The sequence below is a fragment of the Glycine max genome, chromosome 1 (assembly GCF_000004515.6).
Source record: "Glycine max cultivar Williams 82 chromosome 1, Glycine_max_v4.0, whole genome shotgun sequence".
NCBI classification, from domain to species: Eukaryota; Viridiplantae; Streptophyta; class Magnoliopsida; order Fabales; family Fabaceae; genus Glycine; species Glycine max.
The window spans coordinates 45530385-45553461 of NC_016088.4; the positions used below are offsets into that span (position 1 = coordinate 45530385).

Sequence of the window (23077 nt, forward strand, 5' to 3'; positions counted from 1 at the left end):
GAGTCTGTCAGTATATATGAAACACAACCAAAAATTCTCAAATGTGAAAGTTTTACCTCCTTTCCAGACCATACTTCTTCAGGCAACTGATAATTCAAAGGAACTGATGGTCCTCTATTGATGAGATATGCTGCTGTGTTTATTGCTTCTGCCCAGAATGCTTTAGGCAAGCCAGATTGGATCCGCATACACCTTGCTCTCTCATTCAAGGTTCTATTCATCCTTTCTGCAACACCGTTTTGCTCAGGTGTTCCTGGTATTGTCTTGATCATTCTGATCCCATGTTCTGAACAGAAGTCTTTAAACTCCTGACTATCATACTCCCCACCATTGTCAGATTTCAGATTTTTAACCTTTAAACCTGTCTGATTTTCAACTTTTGTTTTCCACCTTTTAAACACAGAAAACACATCAGATTTATTTTTAAGAAAATAAACCCATACCTTTCTGGTAGAGTCGTCGATAAAGGTGACATAATAGTGTGAGTTTCCAACAGATTCCACTGGGGCTGGCCCCCAAACATCTGTGTGCACCAATTCTAGCTTTTCAGCTTTCAGAGTCTTCCCTGCCCTTGAGAAACTGACCTTTTTCTGCTTTCCAAGGATACAATGTTCACAAGCACCAACATCAACATGCTTGAGGCTTGATAGCTTACCCTTTGCCGCCATAAGCTTCATTCCTTTTTCACTCATATGTCCAAGTCTTTGATGCCACATGGTTGAATTATTGATAGCCTCAGTAACTGCTACCATATCCTCATCTGCAATCATGTAAAGAGATCCTCGCTTCTTTCCACGAGCCACAATGAGATTGCCTTTTGTTACCTTCCAAGCTCCATCTCCAAAAGTGGTGTGATGTCCCTCATCATCCAACTGCCCTATAGATATTAAATTTCTCTTTAAGGCAGGAATATGTCTGACATTGTGCAATGTCCATAGGGATCCACTGGAAGTCTTGATGTTGATATCACCTCTTCCGACAATGTCAAGAGATTTTCCATCTGCAAGGTAAACTTTTCCAAATCTTCCAGAAACATAGTTAGACAATAAATCTTTAGAGGGAGTAGTGTGGAACGACGCACCTGAGTCCATGATCCATGAATCAACAGGACTATCCAAACTGCAAATTAATGCATCATCAAGTTCATCAGTTGCTGCATTTGCGGATTCATCATCATCGCGCTTCTTGTTTTTGTGCGACTTGTTCTTCTTTGGTGCCTTGCACTGATTGCTAAAGTGAGCTCTCTTGTCACAATTCCAACAAGTAACGTCACTTTGAAATTTTCTCTAACCTTTCCCTCTTGACTTTGATCTGCCTCGACCATTCTGACCCTTCTGGGTAGTCCTTCCCCTGCCTTCAGTATTCAATGCTGAATTGGAAACATGACTGGAAGATTCTCCTGAATCTCTCTTGCGAACATCTTCGCTCAAGATCAAGTCACGGATGTCACTAAGCTTTAATGTGTTCTCCCTTGTAGAACTACTAACTGCAGTAACAGTTGCAGCCCAACTATCCGGTAGTGATGACAATAGAATCAATGCCTTCACCTCATCCTCAAATTTAATCTGCACAGATTCCAATTGGGCAAGAATAGTATTAAACTCATTAATATGATCAGTTACAGAGATACCTTCTCCCATCTTGAGGTTGAACAACCGGCGCATCAAGTATACTTTGTTGGCTGCTGACGGCTTCTTGTACATATCTGATAATGCCTTCATTAAGCCTGCAGTAGTCTTCTCGTTCACGATGTTGAACACGACGCTCTTGGCTAATGTCAATCTGATCACGCCAAGAGCCTGTCGATCTAGCAAGTTCCATTCTTCTTGCTTCATGTCTTCTGGCTTAACCCCTGATAAGGGCTGATACAGCTTTTTCTGATATAGATAATCCTCTATCTGCATCTTCCAAAAGCTGAAATCTCTGCCATCGAACTTCTCGATCTTCACCTTCCCCTCTTCTAATGCCATTGCTCCCACTGCCTCCTCTAAACTGAGAAGACTCCCACTAATTCCTTTAAACTAAGGAAATCCCGTGGAGTAACCAAAAGCTCTGATACCAGTTGTTAGTATAGAGCAATAAAAGAAGAGAAAGAAATAAAGGGAAGAAAGAAAAAGACACACAGTTTAACGTGGTTCAGCACACAATGTATGTGCCTACGTCCACGGCTACACTAGGAGAACTTTTTATTACTTGCACATAAAGGCTTACAAGGTGTCTCTATATATAACACTAATGAGACACAAGTTTTTACAAACCAAGCGATGTGGGACTAAGACCACACAAGTTTTACAGACTAAGCGATGTGGGACAAAGGAACTAAGACCACAAACTCTAACACTTAATTGCCTATAAGTTGTCCCAACTAGTCTCCCCAAACAAAATCGAATCATCGACATATTGCAAGATAGAGAAAGACACCTCATCATCAACTTTAAGTAACCTAAAGGTCCCTAACTTCACTGACCTACTCACCAAACCATGGACACCTTTAGCCACAATAAAAAAGAGAAAAGGAACTAAAGGATCACCTTGTTTCAATCCCTTTTCTGCCACAAATTCCTTCATCGGACTCTCATTAACTAAGACCAACATCCTACTAGAGCACACAACAACCTTTACCCACTTCCTCTGCAGCTCCTCAAAACAACTAAGATGTGTCATCATATAATCAAGGAACTCCCAATTGACTGAGTTGTAAGCTTTCACAAAATCAATGTTAAAAATAAAGCAACTCCTTTTACCCCTTTTAACAAGATCTACCAACTCGTTTTCCGCCACAACCCCATCCAAAATACTTCTACCAGCCACGTAGTTTGGCAGCTCAAAATAATTGAGCCAAGAACCTTTTTCAATCTCAAAGCTGTATAAAGGGATGGAAGTTAGTTATTTCAGTTAGATTAGTTGGCAATTAGTTAGAATAAAGTTAGTTACTAATTTTGTTAAGCTGGATACAAACACCATGTATATAACCTTGTATCTCTTCATTACCAATAATGAGAATTTGGAGATTTCTTTGCTGCACACAGCTCTCTGTTAATATGGTATCAGCAGAGATACATTTCTTCCGCTTTCTCTGATTTCCTTCTAGCTTTTCTTCTCTTTTTTCGATTCGATGGGAGCCATGGATGATTCCAATCCTTTTTTCATACAAACCAGCTTTTCTTCTGGCGAGAATTATAATTCTTGGAAGAAAGCCATCAAGATGACACTTCTTGGCAAGAATAAGTTTGGTTTTGTGAATGGTTTCATTCTCGAACCTTCATTAGAGCACTCTAGTCATGCTTTATGGCAGCGAAATGATAGCATTGTTGCATCTTGGCTTCTCAATTCTCTTACAAAGGAGATACAAATAAGCATTCTTCATTGTTCAACTGCTCAAGCCATTTGGAATGATCTTAAAGAAAGATTTGAATAGAGAAATGGTCCCTTGATTTTCCAGCTAAAACATGAACTAGCAAATTTGCAGCAGGGTTTTATGTCTGTCTCATCCTATTATTCCAAGTTGTGATCAATTTGGGAATCGATTTTTGAATTAAATCCTGCACATTCATGCACCTGCAATGACATCCGTCCTTGGCATGACTATGCACAGATGGAGTATGTCATACATTTCTTGATGGGGCTCAATGAATCCTATAGTTCAATTCGAGGTTAGATTCTTTCTATGGATCCTTTCCCTTCTATTAATCACATTTTTTCTCTAGTGGTTCAAGAAGAAAAACAGAAAGAAATTGGTATAAATTGGTAGATAATTCCTGTATAAATTTTGTTTCCAAAACTTGTACTCAAGCTATTAATTGGCATAATCGCTTTGGTCATGTATCAGACAGTGTTTTAAAAATATTGAGTAATAAAATTCCTTTTTCCATACCTAATGAGTTCTCCACCAAAAGTTGTTATGTGTGTCCTATTGCTAATTTTCGTAGATTATCTTTCCCTTCTGTTAATAATATTTTTTATCAGCCCTTTGACTTGATTCATTGTGATATTTAGGGACCTTATAAGCATTCAACTTATGCTAACAATTGATACTTCCTAACAATTGTGGATGACTGTTCACAATTTACATGGATTTTTTTGCTCAAAAATAAATCTGAAGCATCAACTGTGATCATGAGATTTTTTGCAATGGTAATGACTCAATTTGCAGCTTCAATCAAATGTCTAAGATCAGATAATGCTTAGGAGTTAGCTCTTACAGACTTCCTAGCATCTCAAGGCACCTTACATCAATTCTCATGTGTTGAAAGACCTCAACAAAATTCTGTTATTGAAAGGAAACATAAGCATTTACTTAATGTTGCTAGAGCATTATTTTTCCAGTCAAAGGTGCCTATTACTTTTTGGGGAGAATGTGTGGTTACTACTGCTTTCCTTATCAACAGATTGCCTTCACCATTGCTGAAACAAAATACTCAATATCAAGTTCTTTATGGTTCTGCACTTGATTATTCCATTTTGAGATCTTTTGATTGCCTTGCCTTTGCAGCTACTTTGAATTCTGAGAGGAACAAATTCTCTCCAAGAGCAGTTCCTTTTGTGTTTGTTGGTTATCCACAAGGCATCAAGGGATACAGGTTGTATAACTTTCATCCTAGGAAATTTTATGTTTCAAGGGATCTAGTCTTTCATGAGAGCATTTTTCCTTTTCAAACTTTACCAAATTCATCTTAAGAACATGATTTCCTTAGTGAATTAGCTATTCCCTTACCTATTCCTGAATCTATATCCTCAACCATTCAACCTAGAGCCATCGACACCAATATTTCTGAACCCAATAGTTCTCCTGACACAAATAATCTGCCTGTTCAGTTATCTGATTCTACAGTTGATACTACCATTAGTACCTCATCTACATTGCCTTCTCCTCCTTTAAGAAGATCCATTAGAACATAAAACCCTCCACCTTATCTTCTTGATTACATTAGACCGCAACCTAGACAAAGATCTCATCCTATCCAGAACAATTGCTCTCTAGTCCATTTCAACCCCCCTTATAAGGATTTCATTGCTCAAGTTTCCACCATTTATGAGCCACAATTCTATCATCAAGCTGTCCCTTTTCCAGAATGACGCCAAGCCATGACTGCTGAGATCAAAGCTTTGGAATCCAATAACACATGGACCTTAGTTCCCCTTCTAGTTGGAAAACAATGCATTAGCTGCAGGTAGGTGTATAAGGTGAAATTCAAACCTGATGGCATTGTGGATCGCCACAAAGCTAGATTGGTAGCTAAGGGCTACACACAACAGGCTAGCATTGATTTTTCTGATACTTTCTCTCCAATTGCTAAATTTACATCAGTTAGAGTTCTTTTGGTTGTTGTAGCTGCTAAAAACTGGTCAACCTTACAACTTGATGTGGATAATTCTTTCCTTAATGGCAATCTATTTGAGGAAGTTTATATGGAACTTCCAAAAGGGTACAATTCAGTTGATAAAAATCTTGTTTGCATACTCAACAAATCCATTTATGGCCTTAGACAAGCTTCTAGACAATGGTTTTGTAAATTCTCAATAACATTAATTGCTAATGGTTTCTCTCAGTCAAAGAATCATTATTATCTCTTTACCATTGGCAAAGGTGCTTCCTTGGTTCCTTGAAATATTTTCTGGGTCTGGGAATTGCAAAATCCAGCAAGGGCATTGTCCCGACTCCGCGAAAATATGCTCTTTCTCTGTTAGAAGATACTGGCTTCCTTGGCTGCAAACCATCTTCTCTTCCAATGGATCCAAATTTAAAGCTTAGCATGCTCAATGGTGAATTACTACTTGATCCCTTAATGTACAGGCGTTTACTTGGTAGCCTAATGTATCTAACTATTTCAAGGCCAGATATTACATTTGATGTTAACAAGCTAAGCCAGTACATGCAGAATCCAAGGAAACCTCATCTATATGTTATGCATCATCTTCTCCAATACATCAAAGGTACTCTAGGTCAAGGTCTTCATTTTCCAACAAGTAATTCCTTCAATTTGTCTGCCTATGCAGATGCTGATTGGGGAGGATGGTTGGACACACGCAGATCCACATTTGGTTCCTGTGTGTTTCTAGGAGATGCTTTAATATCATGGAAGTAAAAAAAACAACCCACTATGTCTAAATCTTCAGCAGAGGCGGAATATCGAGCACTCTCCTCAGTCTCCAGTGAAGTCATTTGGCTAAGATGACTTTTACTCCACTTTGTGATTACCATCCCATCTGCCATGCTTTTCTGTGATAGCAAATTTGCCATTGATTTAGCATCCAATCTAGCTCACCATGAACGATCCAAACACATTGATATTGATTATCACTTCATTCATGAGTTAGTGTAGTACTCCAACATACTCAAGCTTGTTCATGTGAAATCTCAACACCAAGTTGTCGATGTCTTCACAAAGCCTTTACTGCTTCTAGCTTTCTCTTCCTTTATCCGCAAGTTGGGACTCATTAACATTTACTCTCCAACTTGAGGGGGGGGGGGGGGGGGGGCTATTAAAGCTGTATAAAGGGATGAAAGTTATTTATTTCAGTTAGAGGTTAGTTAGATTAGTTGGCAATTAGTTAGAATAAAGTTAGTTACTAATTCTGTTAAGCTGGATACAAACACCATGTATATAACCTTGTATCTCTTCATTACCAATAATGAGAATTTGGAGATTTCTTTGTTGCATCTAGCTCTTTGTTAATAAAAGCCAGCAATTTAGAAATAATTTTATGAGGATCGTTCATGGTGATCGCCTTTAGGAGCACCCCCGATGAAAAAAACTCACGCATCATCTCTATCACATCATCTTTCAAAACCTCCTAGCTTGGCATGAAGAAATTGAAATTAAATTCGTCTGTTCTTGAACTTTTGTTGTAACATCCCTGATTGTCAATTTTTTGGCGGCTCACATATTACGACACTTTATATGATGACATTTCACACGGTAACATTTCACTCAACTCCTGTTAGGGATGTTACATTTGTCCCCATTACAACTCCAAACAACATCCTTTATCTCAATTTCACTAAAAGGCACCACAAGAGAAGAACTATCTGAAGCAAATACTTGTTTAAAAGGAATACTTGCCAAAAGTCGACGCTCAAAACAAGACCCCGAGAAAGTTGTCTGGAAATGGTGAACAACTACTTCCTTCACCCCATAGACATCCTCAATCCACTACCCTTCAACCTTAAGGCCAACCAACTGATTCTTCTGACTCTGCTCCTGCAAGGAGGCATGAAAAAAATTGAGTTCTCATCCCCTTCCCTCCCCCACCGTGCCCTTGACTTTTGAGCCAACATACTTTCCTTCAACCTAATACTATTCCATAGATCATTCAAAAGTATCCTTCTCTGACTCCATCTCATCTAACTCTTCAATCTTAACACCAACCCCAACACTCAAATTCCCATACACCTCTTTTCTCCAATGTTTGTTAGGTATACCTCCATATCTTTTTGTTTTTTTTTTCTTTCAAAAATAACCTCTTGCAACCACTCTCATCACATACCAGCAATCACAATCATTATTGTCTATATGTATCATATGGCCATTGTGCATCGGAGGCATGCATCCAATCCCGCCAATTCACCCAATCCATTGATCTGTTGCTGCTCCGATACAACATGTGTGGCGTTGCGTTCATCTTAATTAGAAGGTCATATATTTAAGTTCAACAATATAAAATAGAGAAATTAAAAGGGTTATACAGTGACAATATAAGCGATCCAATCACAATCCACTGTATATTATAATTTTTTTTATTTTTATAATAATTACTTTAAAAATTAAATTAGCAGTACTTTTTTATTAGATGATAATGTAAAAACATTTTATATTATAAAAACATATTATCCATGTATGATGATTGAACTCTATAAAATATATGATGGTTTCAATGTTCTCTGTATAATTTAATCATATTGCATTGGTTATCGGTGGATGCCATGGTGTTATTATATGACTCATGGTTGTGGGGCACCCCCCCCCCCCCCCCCCCCCCCTAAAAGCCATTGATGCTTGTGATATGTGATGGGTGTGGTTGTAAAAGGGTATTTTTGGAAATAATAAATCAAAGGGGAGGTACACTTAACAAACTTTGGAATAGATTTAACAATTGACAAATAAAAGGGTATTATAGAAGGTCCAAAACATTAAGAAATAAAATGTTCCTCACTGGCCATGGGCCGAAAATAAATTGCTAGATATATTGTCTTAGTATATTTAAATTGTATAGATATTCAAGTTATTATAAATATTATATTATTGTTTATTTTAAAATATTAATATATATAATTTCCTTCAAAATTTTCATGTATATACATATATATTTGTAAGTTAATTAATATAAAATTAATTTTGCATGTTATTATAATAATGGTTAACATTAATTAATATAAAATTATATAAAATTAGTTATGTTTATTATTTTATTATAATGATTAAATTAATAATTAGTGCAAAATTTTGTAAAACTAGTTGTGTGTTTATTGTTATTCGGATAACAATTAAGGTTATTATCATTCAATATAAAAATTAGTTTCAATTTTGTGTAAAAATAATAATTTTTTAAAAAATTAATTTATTAAATTTAGAAATTTAAACAATTGTAAATTAAGAAAACAAAATTCGAACCCCCGCCCCTTTATAAGATTTCTAAATTCGTTCTTATATATAATTTATATTAGTTTATGTAATGCGTTTATTTCTATTTGTATGGATCTTATATAACATTTATATTATGTTATTATACAATATTCATTTTTTTTTGACTTATTATATATAAAATAATCTATAGAATTTATTTACTTAATTTATTGTATTTATGATAACTATTGTATTATGCATGGTTACCAAGGTCTAGGCCACCTCGGTGTATGTAATTATCCACGACGTACTAGGCCTTCTATAACGTCTCCCTAATATTTGTAGTGAAATAAGATGAGCCAACAAGGAAACTGCAATATTCTGTTATTAAAAGCAAACTGCAAAAATTAAAGTAAAGTAGCAAGGAATTTATTACATTTGTCTTTATTACATGCACCAACAAACAGACAAATTTCAGTGAACACAACAACATTAACATATCTAGAACAAAGTCTGAAACGACTACACACGCTGATACCAAGATGACAGTCGCATAAGTGTAGTCACCAGTCATCGCCCTTTGATTTATTAATTATAACTCTACAATGACAAAATGATATATAGTATTGTGCTATTGAAAAATTTCCCTTCCATTTCTTCCTCCCCGGATCCATGCACGATTCATTACCTGATCCTGCAATTGAATGCACACTGTTAAGCAAACGAAGTCAAATAATAAAATATTTAAAACTAAAATAACAGTCTAACTCAGTTAATGGAACGAATGAGAGAAAAATTGGAAAATTATGCAAATGTCATATATGAACATTCAATAATTCGTGGCATTACTAACTATGCAAATGTCAACCAAGTTCAACTTAGATAGGAAATGATGAAAGAGATATGCAATAAAGCCTTAGTAAACATATCAATTTGAGCAGAGGAGGCAACTAGAGGTAACTTCACGATCCCAGAAGTACCATGTTCCCTAACAACAAGGCATCTAACTGAGGTGAAGTTTCAGTAAGTTAATCATCAGAAGTGTAAAAAAGGATGGCGCATAGGTCTAATAGATTTTATAGTTTCTGAGGGCATGGGTGAGGAGGTAGCTAGATGGGTCAACAATGGAAGAAGTTTCAGACCAAGGTTTTAGTAGGCCAGGTTTAGAAATGGCAAGATAAAAATGAAGATGGGGTTTCTGTATATGATCATATTGCCACTAGGCAATTTAAAAGAAATGGGATAAATTTTATTGTGATTTATTTGTAAACCATTCTAATTAAGGATGAGCATATGTGATTTGAAATGCCTAAGTTTATGATCCAGATTATACTACTGCATGCATTTTAGGGAACCACAAGTGCAACATGTTATTATGATTTCATTGAGACTACTCAAAGAAGTCACATCTTTGGGGTATTGAAGCAAAAACTAATTTACTAAATGAGAAGTTTGAGATTCAATGGAACTCTTCACAAAAGAGACTGCAAAGTTTTAAACTGAGTGAAAACAGGTATACTGTGTTGCATTGCTTGTTCCTAAACTGAATCTACATTGTCACCTTTTGAATCAAATTCCTCATTACACATCAGTCACACATATGACTGAGGACCACCTTTAAAATGAGTTCTTTAAGAAAATCTATGCTTGAGATAACAAAGTCACATAAGTGTGGCCTTTCTTGCTAGAATAGTTACTCATTCGCCCATTGGAATTATTACTCCATTAGCCAGTAAATTTCTTTCCTTCAATTGCCTATTTGCATTAAGATCAAGACCTAATGCTCTTCTCCTTGATTCAAACCATTCTTCCAATCGTGTAGCATAACCATTGAAAATAATCAATTCAATAGAGGTAGAGGATCGATTAACTGGATCTAAGAATAAACCTTAGCAAAATGTTCATTGAGTCCTATAAGAAATCTAATCGCAAAATCCTACTATCGTTAGACCTTAACATTTTTCATAGCCTAACAATTCCACTTAATTAAACAAACAGAACTAGGAATAGGTATGAAATTATCGAGTTCTTTTTCCTTGGCATGATGAAGAAGAAAGATTAAAAGGCTAAAAAGATTGATGGATTAGGAACCATTCAACAAACAACATGATTCAAGATTCTCATGTGATAGAGAGAACTCAAAGTTGCACAACAGAGCTCTTCTTCTCAGTTAATAGAATGACTGAGAAAAAAATTGAAAAATTGTGAAAGAATCATGATGTTTTTTTAAAATATATTGCGTTCCTATAATAAAAAATGATAGTAGTTAACAATAATTGAAAAATAAATTGTTATCAAATTGTTAAAAAGTAATAAAAAATAATGTTGTGTTGTGAAAGTGGCAATTGCTGAGAGAACAAATTCTAATGAATCTCTGGAGCACTCAAAACAAGAAGTACATTAGAGCCTAAAAACAATTAAAATAATAACAAAGATGAGAGAAAGAAGATTATCAAAAAAATAATAATAGAAAGAGAAAATGTTTATTGGTATGTATCAAAGTTTAACTAGTCGATCTCATATAATGTTGGCAAGTTTGTGTCATTTGCAAATGCTAGGTTATTTTAGAGAGAGATTTTCAAATGTTAATACTAAATAGTCATTAATTCCTAAATAATTACCAAGAAATTAATATAGAAGATAAAGTAATAAATTCATTTTCATTACAAATGTAATTATCTATAACCTTTAAAATAACAAAAAAATTAAAAAAACTTTTAATATATGATACTTAAATTTAAATATTTTATCAAAATAGAGGGGATGCAATTATCTCCATAATAGAGATTATAAGAAATAAAATAAAATACTTATTTTAAAAATAAATATAATATCTTCCCAACAAATATTATAAATAAGAATAAAATATTTTATCGATAAGCACAACTAAAGATAAATAAAACTTAAATATCTTTGTAGTTAAAATCTTAAATATAAACAATTATCTTAATTATTTAATATTTTAAATATAATATTCATTAAAAAAAATCAAGTTCAAAATTTCCAATGTATGTTTCTTTATTTAGATACATTTTCTTAATAATAATACACAAATTATTTCTTATTTTAAATATTCCACCAATATCTCTTATTTCTCCTTATCTCTCTCTATTCATCACATCATAAACTCAATTATATCTATATTTTTTCTCTCTTTTGTTTGGATAGCACTTGAATATCTATCAAACATTTTCTTCTTCTTTTTATTTTATTTTATATAAAACTAGTTTTTTAGTCTCTGTCATGCATAAAATAAATGTTTATTTTATATAACTAAAATATGTTATAAATAAGTATTTTTAAATATATAAATTCTATTATATTTAAAATTTGTAATAAATAAACATATTTGAACATATAAATTATTTTTTAAATTTATTATAAATAATTGTACTATGATATAAGATTATTTTTAAATTTTTATAAAATTCAATTTATAAATAAAAATGATATATTAAACGAAACAAGTTAAGAAAAATTTTAAAAAAAAAATATGATGGAAGAATCTTTTTTTAAAAATGATGTTGAATAATAGCTCCTAAAATTACTTTCATTCAAAATATCTATTCTAATTTGCATATAGAAAAAAAATTAGGAGTAGAATTCTATAAATAGAAAACTATATTGATTTAATTTGGTATTTTTCATATATTTAATTTATCTCTCAAATTTGAGGTAATTTTAATTTTTTAGAAAGAGTAAATTTTTAATTGAGAGACCAAAATAAAAGTATGCCAAATTTGATGAACTAAAAAGATACTTATGCCTTAAAAATGCATTGAAATACATTAGAGTGTGTAAAGCATGAGGTATTTAGTGAAATTATGATGTGTTACTGAATGAAAATGTGTAAAGAAAGGAAAGCATATTGAGTGAGTGGTGAGTATAACATACCTGTTGCAGTTGGTGGAGGTGCTGATCCTGTAGGGCACCCTGACTCTACATCTCCCGGGGAGTGAAGCTGCGTTGTTGGCATTTAAACCAGAAATAGAAGCGGCAACGGATTTCAGGCAATTGCACGCGGTGCGTCGGTCGGCGGTGTTACTGGCGGCGCGGTTGAGGCTCGTGACTCCTCTGCAGCATTCCGCCTCCGGTGATCCGCCGCGGCGGCTCCGAAGGTAATTGATGCATGGAGATAGGGATCTGGCTACTTCCCCGCACGTGATGGCATTTGTCATGGGTGCAGTGATCACCACAACCATGCATATCACCGCAACTACGCATGCAAACTTGAGGCTAGCCATCACTACTCAGAGGAACAAAAGACAAAGTTATTGGTGGGAACAAGTGCTGCAAATCTAGGGTTTATATAGAGCATAAGAGACCAATAGTTGGGTGGAGTTGAGTCTAGCAAAATAGATTAGTTTCCCATCATATGGGATGAGTAAAGGTTTGTATTTTTATTGATTAAATATTAATATTTAATGTATAATTGTGTTTCCAACAAAATTATATACCAAGGAGATATGTAGAAAAAAATCTTCCTAACTAATACCCTTAAAACATTGAATAAAAAATTAAAAAAAAGTTTTTATTATAAATATGGGAGTGCAGGGACGGATGCACATTCTCCATTGTGGCCCACTAATTTTTTAGTTTTTATTTATGTAATAAATATGTATAATTATTATCTATCTTTGTAATTTAAAATATAATAAAATAAGTATATTCTTAATATAAATATTGCTCCCACAAATTTATTTAATCTCACTCTTTTATTCTCTCAATTAAACATTTATACTATATATTTCTTTTTACTTTTTGATGTGTATTATACATACTATATTTATAATTAATAAAAAAATCAGTGATTCATTTTAAATTACCTTTCTTTTATTTTTACACACATATATAATATTTGAATTTTGTTAACTGATTATCATTTTCAATCTATCTTCTTTTATCTTCATCTTTCAATTAAATATCAATAATTTTTTTAAATAAACTATCAACAATTAAAAGTAATCGTAAATCATAATTGTATATAAGTTCTTCATTGTAAATTCAAAATATAAATTATTTATTCAATTATATTTTTTTATAATGGACTTTAATTATAATGTCATTTTATATTTAAAATTATTTATTTAGTGTTTAAATTTTAATTATATAAAATAAATATTTATTATTTATGATCCATAAACTAAAATACTGATTTCTATATATAAATATTATCTTTCACTTTAGTTTCTGAATCCATTACTATTCGAGCGCGTGCATTTAAAAATGATAAAAGAGTACATTTTTATGCTTCCCAGTAAAATAATTTCTTCTTTTTCTTGCTTAACTAGTGTCTTAGCGTCACTTGTTAGTATTTGCCAACAAAAAATATAAAAAACATAAGAAGGAATCATAGGGTCGGTGGGAACGTAGGTGTGGCTATTCAGAATGCATTTAGCAGCCTTTAGTTTGTTGTTCGATGTGCTCAATTTAATGTTGTGTGGTACATGGTCTAATCTTTGAGCACTTGGCTTACTATGAGACGTTTGATTTGGTGTGAGCAAATACGGTTGAATAGGATTATTATGGCATATGGACAGGTCAATATTTCGCTCTTCGTATTTACTGCCCTCAAACGACTAAATTAAACTTTTGAATTGGTTACTCACTGTTTTCAAGTAAAATTACTAGCATAGTAGTCCCCCACTATTGATCTAGAGTAGAACGATACATGCTCACGTCACGGCACTGAATTTGGAAGGGAATTTTCTACCTTGTTGTATCTCCCCAATTGAATTACTTTGGCAGATTGAATTGCATTTTGATCGGGCAACTAGTTTATTTTTTTATACATAGTTTAGAGAAATCCTATTTATGTAACAGAAAAGGAAAAAGGAACAGATGTAAATAATTAGATGATGAAGGGTATGAAAAGAGATAAAAAAAAAACTATATTTACGTCATTGTATAATTTTATCTATGGATATGTCTCTACAATATGTTAGTAATGTAAAAGAAGTATTTTGCTTTGGGAGATGTGTTTACAACTTCACATATTTAGTGGCCCATAATCTTTCGATCAATATTGTCTCAGGAAAGAAGATATATGCGAAAAAAATAATGTAAAATAACTTGTGTGGTGAACAAAATAAACTGATTTTTTTCTTCTTCTTTTTAAATGGATATGGTTCACTTGTGATATATGGGGTTGTTTATTTACATATAAATTTTATAAAGAATTGCTTAATTCAAAAGACACTATTTCTCCTAAGCGTAGCCGTTGTGATCTTCTACTAAAGATAAATCTGCTTTAATTTTTATGATATCATATTTGGTATTCTAAAATTTTGATGTAGATCTCTTCACCATTGGCATCATAAGGTGTTTGATAAAAGTTGAGTCAAATTGTTTCTTGTTATTGATGATGATTTGTTTTGTTGTCTGAACATTGTGGGTGCCTAAACACGTTTGGATATACACAAAAAAATTATTCATCTTCTCTGCAAATTTTTTTGTTTGTTTTCCTTGAGGTACCTTGCGAAGAAGATGAGATGGGAGAGTTTTTGGGATAATTTTTTTAAAAGAAATCACATGTCATTCACATGCTGATGTTAGGGGGAATTAAGTAAGCCGAAAAAAATTTCACCACAACCGAGTAAAAAAGTTTAACAGTCTTCCAGATATTGACACATGACAGTCAACGTCTGAGATTAACGGTTAATATTCGATTAGGACGTCCAGAACCAATTTTGCAGAAATTTGTAAATACGAGGATCAAATGTATGAATTAAATTTTCGGGGAACCCAATATGAAATTAGAGTAAAACTAAGAGACCAAAAGTGTAATTTTGTCTAATTTTATTTATGGATATGTCTCTACAATATGTTAGTAATGTAAAAGAAGTATTTTGATTTGGGAGATGTGTTCACAACTTCACATATTTAGTGGCCCATAATCTTTCGATCAATATTGTCTCAGGAAAGAAGATACATGCGAAAAAAATAATGTAAAATTACTTGTGCGGTGAACAAAATAAACTGAATTTTTTCTTCTTTTTTTTAAATGGATATGGTTCACTTGTGATATATGGGGTTGTTTATTTACATATAAATTTTATAAAGAATGGCTTAAATCAAAAGACACTATTTCTCCTAAGCACTATAACCTACACATAGGAAAATTCAATTGCATTTAAATTTCAATAATTTATAATTTATAGAGTATTTATAATGACATTAATTTTTTTAAATTGTTCAAGTTAGAATTGTTTACACTCCCCTACACCATGCTTCAACATTTATATGACGAACTCGAAATTTCCTCAGACATTACACATCACTCCATTTGAAGTGATTTGGCAACTTGGAAGCAATATGTAATCTTTTGGTGGAGAAGATTGGAAATCTGGATGTGGAGGATGAAAATATAGGTCTTTCTTTGCAAGAGATCGAGGACAGGAAGAATATGTTGGAGAAATTCTGGAAGTTAGCTTGGAGATTTGAGTCCATTGCCCGTCAAAAATCTTGGGTGAAGTGGCTTTAGAAGGGTGATATTAATACTAAGTTCCTTCACTCGACAATAAATTGAAGAAGGTGAACCAACAACATCCAGGGGTTGCATTTGAATGGAAGTTGGGTGGATGATCCTTTAGTGGTTAAAATAGAGGCAATGAGGTTCTTTCTTGAGAGATTTAAAGAAATTGAGGATATTGACATTGGTTTGGATGGAGACAGGTTTAACAGCATAGATGAGGGAGACAATGGCATGCTTATAGAAACTTTTCAGAAGAAGTGAACCAGACAGTATGGGATTGCGAGGACCTTCAATGCCCATTTTTTATTCATCCACCCAAAAAAAAAAAAAAAAAAGACAAACCCATTCTTTTAAGGATCTTAGGACAAAGTTCAAGTGAACCGAAGACAATAATAGGATGAACTTAGAAGGACCCAATAGATGACTTAAGAATTAGATTTGAATATTTAGATATTATTCTTTTAATGATATTTAGTTTTATTTAAATTTCTAAAATACTAGATGATAACAAGTGTAAGATCATTCATTAGTTTTATTATATAATATAAAATAAATTTTGTACTATATGGAGGCATCAATAAAAAAAAATGAAATTTGTTTTATTAGCTTTTATTTGTAATTTTAATGTAGATTTTAGAAGTAATGATATGATAGAATTGGGTGCTTATCAAACTATGTTTTCATTAGCTTACTCCCATGAAAGACCTCCACCTCAATGCCATCATCGACCAGGTGAGAGCTCTCCAAATTCAACTTGACAACTTCGAACAACTCCAGGGCTATTACTACACCATGCACATTCCAGCCAGCTATTAACGCCAACCATAAATCCTTGTTTCTACAATGGTTGTCTTACTGAAAAAATAGGGTTCCTTCAACACCAACCCACACCATCAAGAACCTATTTTTTCAGCACTACCCAACACATATTACAACTTCCCCAAACCTTTGCCCACATACATCACCCTTTTCCAATATCCCAACCTACCTTTCCCTCATCAACCAACCCTTTCTTTTCTCTTACCCATATGAACATTCCAACCCTTTTCCTTTTCACTCCTATGCCAACACCACCGAGCAAACGCCACCGCCTAGCCATCAACCTTTCCAATCTCTACAAACCCAAACAACCACAACCCTTTCACTATTTCCCTACCACCATCACGACACTACCCACCTTCTGCTTGCTCGCCTAACAAAACACATTTTTGGGCAACTACCCCAATCAAGTCAGATGCCTACCTCAATCCTCCCAACAACAACACCATCATCATTACCGTTTCAACCCAATCCCACATCTCAACCCACACTATTCAACAAGAGAACCCCACCAAGCTGCAAATCAAAGTTTGTTTTCACCCTATCAACAATTGGCGTGGTTCCACAACCCCAAGCCCAATCGACACCATCAGATATTAAGTCCTCGATCCACATAAAACCAAGTTCAGAAACCCCTTCCCCAAACATCGGAATAGTCGCAAAATAGTCAACATCAACGCCATAACGATTTGCTACTTCAACGTTTTCGTCGTCCTCCGCAAATGCTTCCGCGTCCGCGTTGCCGTTGTCGCCCTCAGCATTCCCATCCAAACGGTCATATAGCTCCCCAAGCTCGTCCACAACGACGTCGAGGTCGATTTCACGTTGCTCCTCGTCTTAACAAAAAATGCACTTTCCATCAACGCACCCCTTTTGCTTGCATGCGTCCTAGGGGAATTCAAGCTCCATATCATGCACGTAAGAGAAGCGGCCATGGCTATGGTCGCATTCGCCAGAACCGTCTGCCAACAAGCACAATTTGTGCCAATCCCACTTCTCCAATCACCACTTGCCACGTCCCATCTTCACGTTTTATTTGTTGTTCTTCAAAACTTCTAATTCAAGCCTCTGCTGCTTTTTTTTTTTTTTTTTCATGTGTTGAATATTCAAGCAGGCCGAACAAGTGTAAAGCAACTAAAATTCTTATTTTAGGGATCCAAAAAAATTAGGCTTAAAAAAATATATTAATAATTATAAGATTCATATTTTCTTATAATACCCATAAAAAATAATACACAAGAAATATAATTTTAATTTCTAATAAAACTCATAATTTCATTGTTTAGTTTTTACTTAAAATTAATTACTCAGTGGTTCCTATTAATTAGTGTATATCTTGATTGATTATATCAAATATCTCTCAATCTAATTATATCAATTTTTATTCAAATTAATTTGAAATCTCTTTTTTTATTTTCTCTAATTACTAAAAGTAATATAAAAGCCACTCTATTCTCTCCAAAATTAGTTGAAATATCGTTCTCATTCTCATTTATACTCTGGTTCTCTCTTCCTTCCTTTATTCTCATTTGATTAAGTACGCTAATTAATTTTTTTCTTTCAATATTCCTTATTTTGCTTTTGATTTGTCGCTTGGATTTGTTGCTATTGTTTCAATTCACATGTAAGGTATTACACATGTCATTTTAATAATTCTTTTATCCATTTGGGCGAATCATTATGCTTTTTTTTTGCTTTTTGAAATACAATTTTCATTTTTATAATTCAGTTCTAGTATTATTTTTTTATAATTTCTTGAAATTTTAAAATATTTGTGTTGCATTAATTAGTTTTGGAGTTCTCAGAGCATTGCAGTGAAATATTTCAACTCAAAAAGTATATAAAACAATCCATTTGCAAGTTGGCAATTAGATTTTATTGTTCTAATATTTATTTTCATAATCTTGATTTATAATTTTTATTTATTTTTTATACATTAATTTCTTTATTTCAAAATGTCAACTCAAAAAATTGAATCTGATTATTCAAAACTTAAAAAGAAAAGAAAAGAGTTTATACTTTAATTGAATCACAAAAAGGGGCTCTAGATACATTTATCAAAACAAATGAAAATAAATTTGAAAATATAGGTAATTGCTTGTTGAATGAACAAGTTAACAATGTAAAAATTGATGAAAATAAAAATAGAGAAGAAGTATTAGTTAATGAACAAGTTAACAATATAGTAATTGATGAAAATGAAGATAGCGAAGAAGTATTATTAGTTAATGAACAAGATTATATTGATTCCCAAACTCAAAATGAAAAAGAAGAAATTAATAAATTAAAAAAACTACTATTAAAAATATATATGATCTAAGTCAATGAACAAATATTAGTACAAGTTTGAGAGATTTATTAGTAGAAAAAGGTGCTATTAAAATTACTAATATAGTTTTCCTAAGAATAAATTCTCGAGACACTTTTCTTCATTATTTTACATTCAAAAGTTATCCAATGGTGAACAACGTGAAAAAAGATGGTTAATTTATTCTCAAGATTTGGATAAAGTCTTTTATTTTTGTTGTAAATTGTTTGATCTTGTTCCTAATACAACTAAATTAGCCAATTACTAATAAAAATAGTAACATGTAATAAGCTTAATGTATAGGCATTGAAAATGTAAAATAAGTTTACATTGTCATTCAATTACATATCACCTTTTGAATTGGTTTAAGATAATTATTTTAAAAGTTAATAAACTTACCATACATAATAAATTATGATTAAATGATTGTATAATATTTTTACACTACCAATATATAACATTTTTTCTCATATATAATATTTCATATAATAATTCAAATTAATAATTAATATATATTTTAAAAAAATAAACAAAATTTTAAGCCTTAAATAATTTGGGGCCTAAAGCAACTGCTTAAATGGGCTTGCAGTTGCCACGGTCGTGCATGTAATGTGATTTGTTGGTTATTGCTTGGTGAGTGAAGTGGTGCAAATGTGGGGGGTTATATAGAAGATAAGATTGGACTCCTTCGGCAATGGGAATGTAACTGGTGGTTATGGAGAATGCATGTGACAAGTTTTTGTTTGTTGGCAGTTGTGCTCAATTTAATGCTAGGTGGTGGTGCATGGTATAATCTTTTGGCACCAGGCGTAATATGCGACGCTTGATTTGGTGCCCCCAAATACGACTGAATCGGGTGATATATTCACACTTGGTCACACAGGTCACTATTTATATTATAGCGTATCCTTCCATACCTTGATAGATTTCGAGGATTGAATTGCATTTTTTTTATTGGTCCTACATTTGCTAGTTTCTTCATTGATATGTATAATGTTTTGCATACAATGTTTTTTTAGAAAAATAATACTTTTAATAAAAGAGTTGAACCTATCAAAACTTAATTTAACCCACATATAATTAAATTATTAATATAGAAATTTTAAACTAAGCACATCTTAATTCAAAGTAATATATTGTTTATCTCAAGATAATATATTATTTTAAAGTTTATCTTTTTTTATTTATTTTAAGGTAATACATTATTTTATGAATGATATTGTGAGTATATATTTTGTTTATCATATGAAGAGTATAATGTTTTATGAATACTAATTTTAAAAGGTAAATTAATGGTCAATTTTGTGCTTGTAGATTTCACTCGATAACAATTTCATCCTTGCATTGTACTATGGAAATGAACAATTTACTCCACAAATGTACAAATGTATTGATAATTTAGTACATCTATTGGCTTATTCCCGTGTCCATTAATGTTGAATACATATACAACACATGAAGGTCGACGTGGCAAAGCAACATGTGCAAGGGAACGTTCCACATCAGCCAACAATGTTTTGGACTAACACTATTAGAAAATACACTTTCAACATCGGTTATTTAGAACATTCTACATCGATTCTAAAATCGATGTTGAAAGTGCCGATGTTGAATGTATGGATGTTAACATCGATTTTGGAGAACCGATGTTAACATGTATATGACAACATCGGTTCTCTAAATACCCAATGTTAAACACAATGAACAATAGCAAAAAAAGTGTACGCATGATGAACGTTGACATCGGTTTTCCAGTAAAACTGATGTTAATATGTTATTTTAACATCGGTTTTTTAGAAAAACCGATGTTAATGTAATACATTAACATCAGTTTTATTGGAAAACCGATGTTAATATATTCCATTAACATCGGTTTTTCTAGAAAATCGATGTCAATGTTGATGATGCATACACTTATTTGGTGTAGTTCTTTGTGTATAACATCGGCTATGTGTACATAACCGATGCTAATATTCAAATGTTCACATCGGTTATTTATAACTAACCGATGTTAATGTACAAGAGTTGACATCGGTTATCTACAAATAACCGATGTTAAAATACAAATGCTGACATCGGTTATACACAAATAACCGATGTTAATATACAAACGTTAACATCGGTTTTCTATTACAACCGATGTTAAGGTTCATATCGACATTGGTTTTTGTAAATAATCGATGTTGTTTATGATATTAACATCGGTTTTTGTTAATAACCGATGTTGTTTTCAAGTATTTTTTTATATATACTTTCTGTTTTTACAGTAAACCCAAAATTGTACCTGTCAAATGAAATTTCAGGAGGCCCAATTCACAGCAAAATAAACATTTTATTCTGCTTTCAAGAGTTTTAATGATAATAAACATCAAATAATTGATTTATCATAAAGAACAATCATCAAATGAATTCAATGTTCATGTTACATAGAAAATGTAAAAAATGTTAAACCAAAGTAAACTAAAGCTAAAGATAATGTCCCTAAATCCTAGGCCTGATCTCTAACTCAGAAAAAACTGTGCCCACTGGATCCGCAATGCTGTTAATCTCTCTGGCTCCAATCGTCTAGGATCGTTAAAATACTGCATGATGAAATAAATCATAATAAGTTAATAATGTAATACAAATTATAAATAAATCGATTTTGTTTGAAATAAACTTACCGCTTCCCAATTATTTCTAAAAGTTCCTAAAATGATGGTGGACATCCAGTGCATCACATAGTAGCCGCACTCAGTACTTCCTTTTTGTCTATTACACTAAATACATAATGAAATTTGGATATTAATTAAACAACTAGTGTACAGACACATAAAGAAATATATATAAGTGGAAGTTTTATGTAAATGACGTACCTTGACGACAATCCACCTAGCAGAAGCCTTTGATTTAGGCTGTGGAGCATCATCAAGACCCTTGATAGCACTGTTCCATATGAGTAACAATTAAAAACTGGTGTTGTACGTTGAGGTATTACAATGCAAATGTATTGAAAAGAACACTAACCTATTAATAATCCCCTTAAGGTAGTTGTCTGGCCTGTTATGCAATGAACAAAACCAGACAACTAGGTGTTCCTTGGGTAGGATGACCACCATCTGCCAGTGTCCGCTGTAGTGAAACCTAAAATGGGTTAGTACATTAGTAAACATTAATTAAATTTAGTTATTTTGTGACTTACCCATTTAGGTAGGTTCCAAGATAGACATCGCATTGTGAACTCTGCATCCAACTCTTTATGTAACTTTCAGACTCAAACTGTGATTGCCCAGACCTCTGAATGGACTGTGGCTCGAGGAATCCATAGATATCAGAATTCCCCACTCGCATACATGTTTCAGTGAGATGCCTGTTTATGTTAAGTCAAAGTTAAATATTTATGAATTGAAAGTCATAACTTAGGTAATTAAAAGCCTTTTATATAAAGACTTACAGAATCCACAACTGTAACACTGATATGCTGAGACATTGACCACCGTGTGCGATTTTGGAGAGGTCTTTGTGCTTTATGTAGAGGGGGAAATCTGGATTAACGACCCCGAACACGGTGGCATCCCATCTAACCTGATAAGGCCTCAAGAAAAGCTCTGGGATGGTCAATGTCATCAGATAAAGCGGATCATCGACCTCCAGATCGGGCTTCGGAGGTGGTTTTAGCGAAGACACAACTACCTGTTCATGAAACAAAGTTAAATAGCCTAATTTGAGGCACGCTTAATGAATTAATTTAAAAAGAAGAAACATATAGTAAGGACAATAAGTACCTGCTGTGATAAAGACTTGACCAGATGTGTCGGCCAAGCAAGGAAGGTGTGAAGTGCCTACCCCACTAAGGAAACCTCATCAGTGGGTACAGGAACTGGAGCATCTGCATCTGTAACCTCCTCCACACTCACCTTTACTTGGCCAGGC

At 33.1% G+C, this 23077-nt stretch overlaps 2 protein-coding genes across 3 annotated transcripts; one reads left to right on the forward strand and one right to left on the reverse strand.

Moving 5' to 3' along the window:
* Nucleotides 1–5085: 5085 nt before the first annotated feature.
* On the forward strand, nucleotides 5086–6086 carry LOC121174761 (uncharacterized mitochondrial protein AtMg00810-like). The gene is made up of 2 exons (XM_041014771.1): nucleotides 5086–5171; nucleotides 5588–6086. The coding sequence occupies exons 1-2, from the start codon at nucleotides 5086–5088 to the stop codon at nucleotides 6084–6086; spliced, it is 585 nt and encodes a 194-aa protein (XP_040870705.1).
* Nucleotides 6087–8929: 2843 nt separating this feature from the next.
* On the reverse strand, nucleotides 8930–13023 carry LOC100775184 (non-specific lipid-transfer protein 1). Of its 2 annotated transcripts, none has more exons than XM_006573329.4 (2): nucleotides 12459–13023; nucleotides 8930–9258 (listed from the first exon to the last, which is right to left on the reverse strand). In XM_006573329.4, the coding sequence occupies exons 1-2, from the start codon at nucleotides 12806–12808 to the stop codon at nucleotides 9249–9251; spliced, it is 360 nt and encodes a 119-aa protein (XP_006573392.1). In that variant the 5' UTR covers nucleotides 12809–13023; the 3' UTR covers nucleotides 8930–9248. The 2 variants fall into 2 exon arrangements, with proteins under 2 accessions (XP_006573392.1, XP_014630427.1); XM_014774941.3 differs by having other exon boundaries at nucleotides 8930–9275; nucleotides 12459–12855.
* Nucleotides 13024–23077: the final 10054 nt, after the last annotated feature.

What these genes read in the sequence shown, in the direction of transcription:
- LOC121174761 (XM_041014771.1), top strand. Translation starts at nt 5,086, where the DNA reads ATGACTGCTGAGATCAAAGCTTTGGAATCCAATAACACATGGACCTTA. An exon ending in AAACAATGCATTAGCTGCAG is followed by an intron (nt 5,172 to 5,587) that starts GTAGGTGTATAA and finishes CCATTGGCAAAG; the next exon opens with GTGCTTCCTTGGTTCCTTGA.
- LOC100775184 (XM_014774941.3), bottom strand. Translation starts at nt 12,808, where the DNA reads ATGGCTAGCCTCAAGTTTGCATGCGTAGTTGCGGTGATATGCATGGTT. An exon ending in ACCTCCACCAACTGCAACAG is followed by an intron (nt 9,276 to 12,458) that starts GTATGTTATACT and finishes TTTGCTTAACAG; the next exon opens with TGTGCATTCAATTGCAGGAT.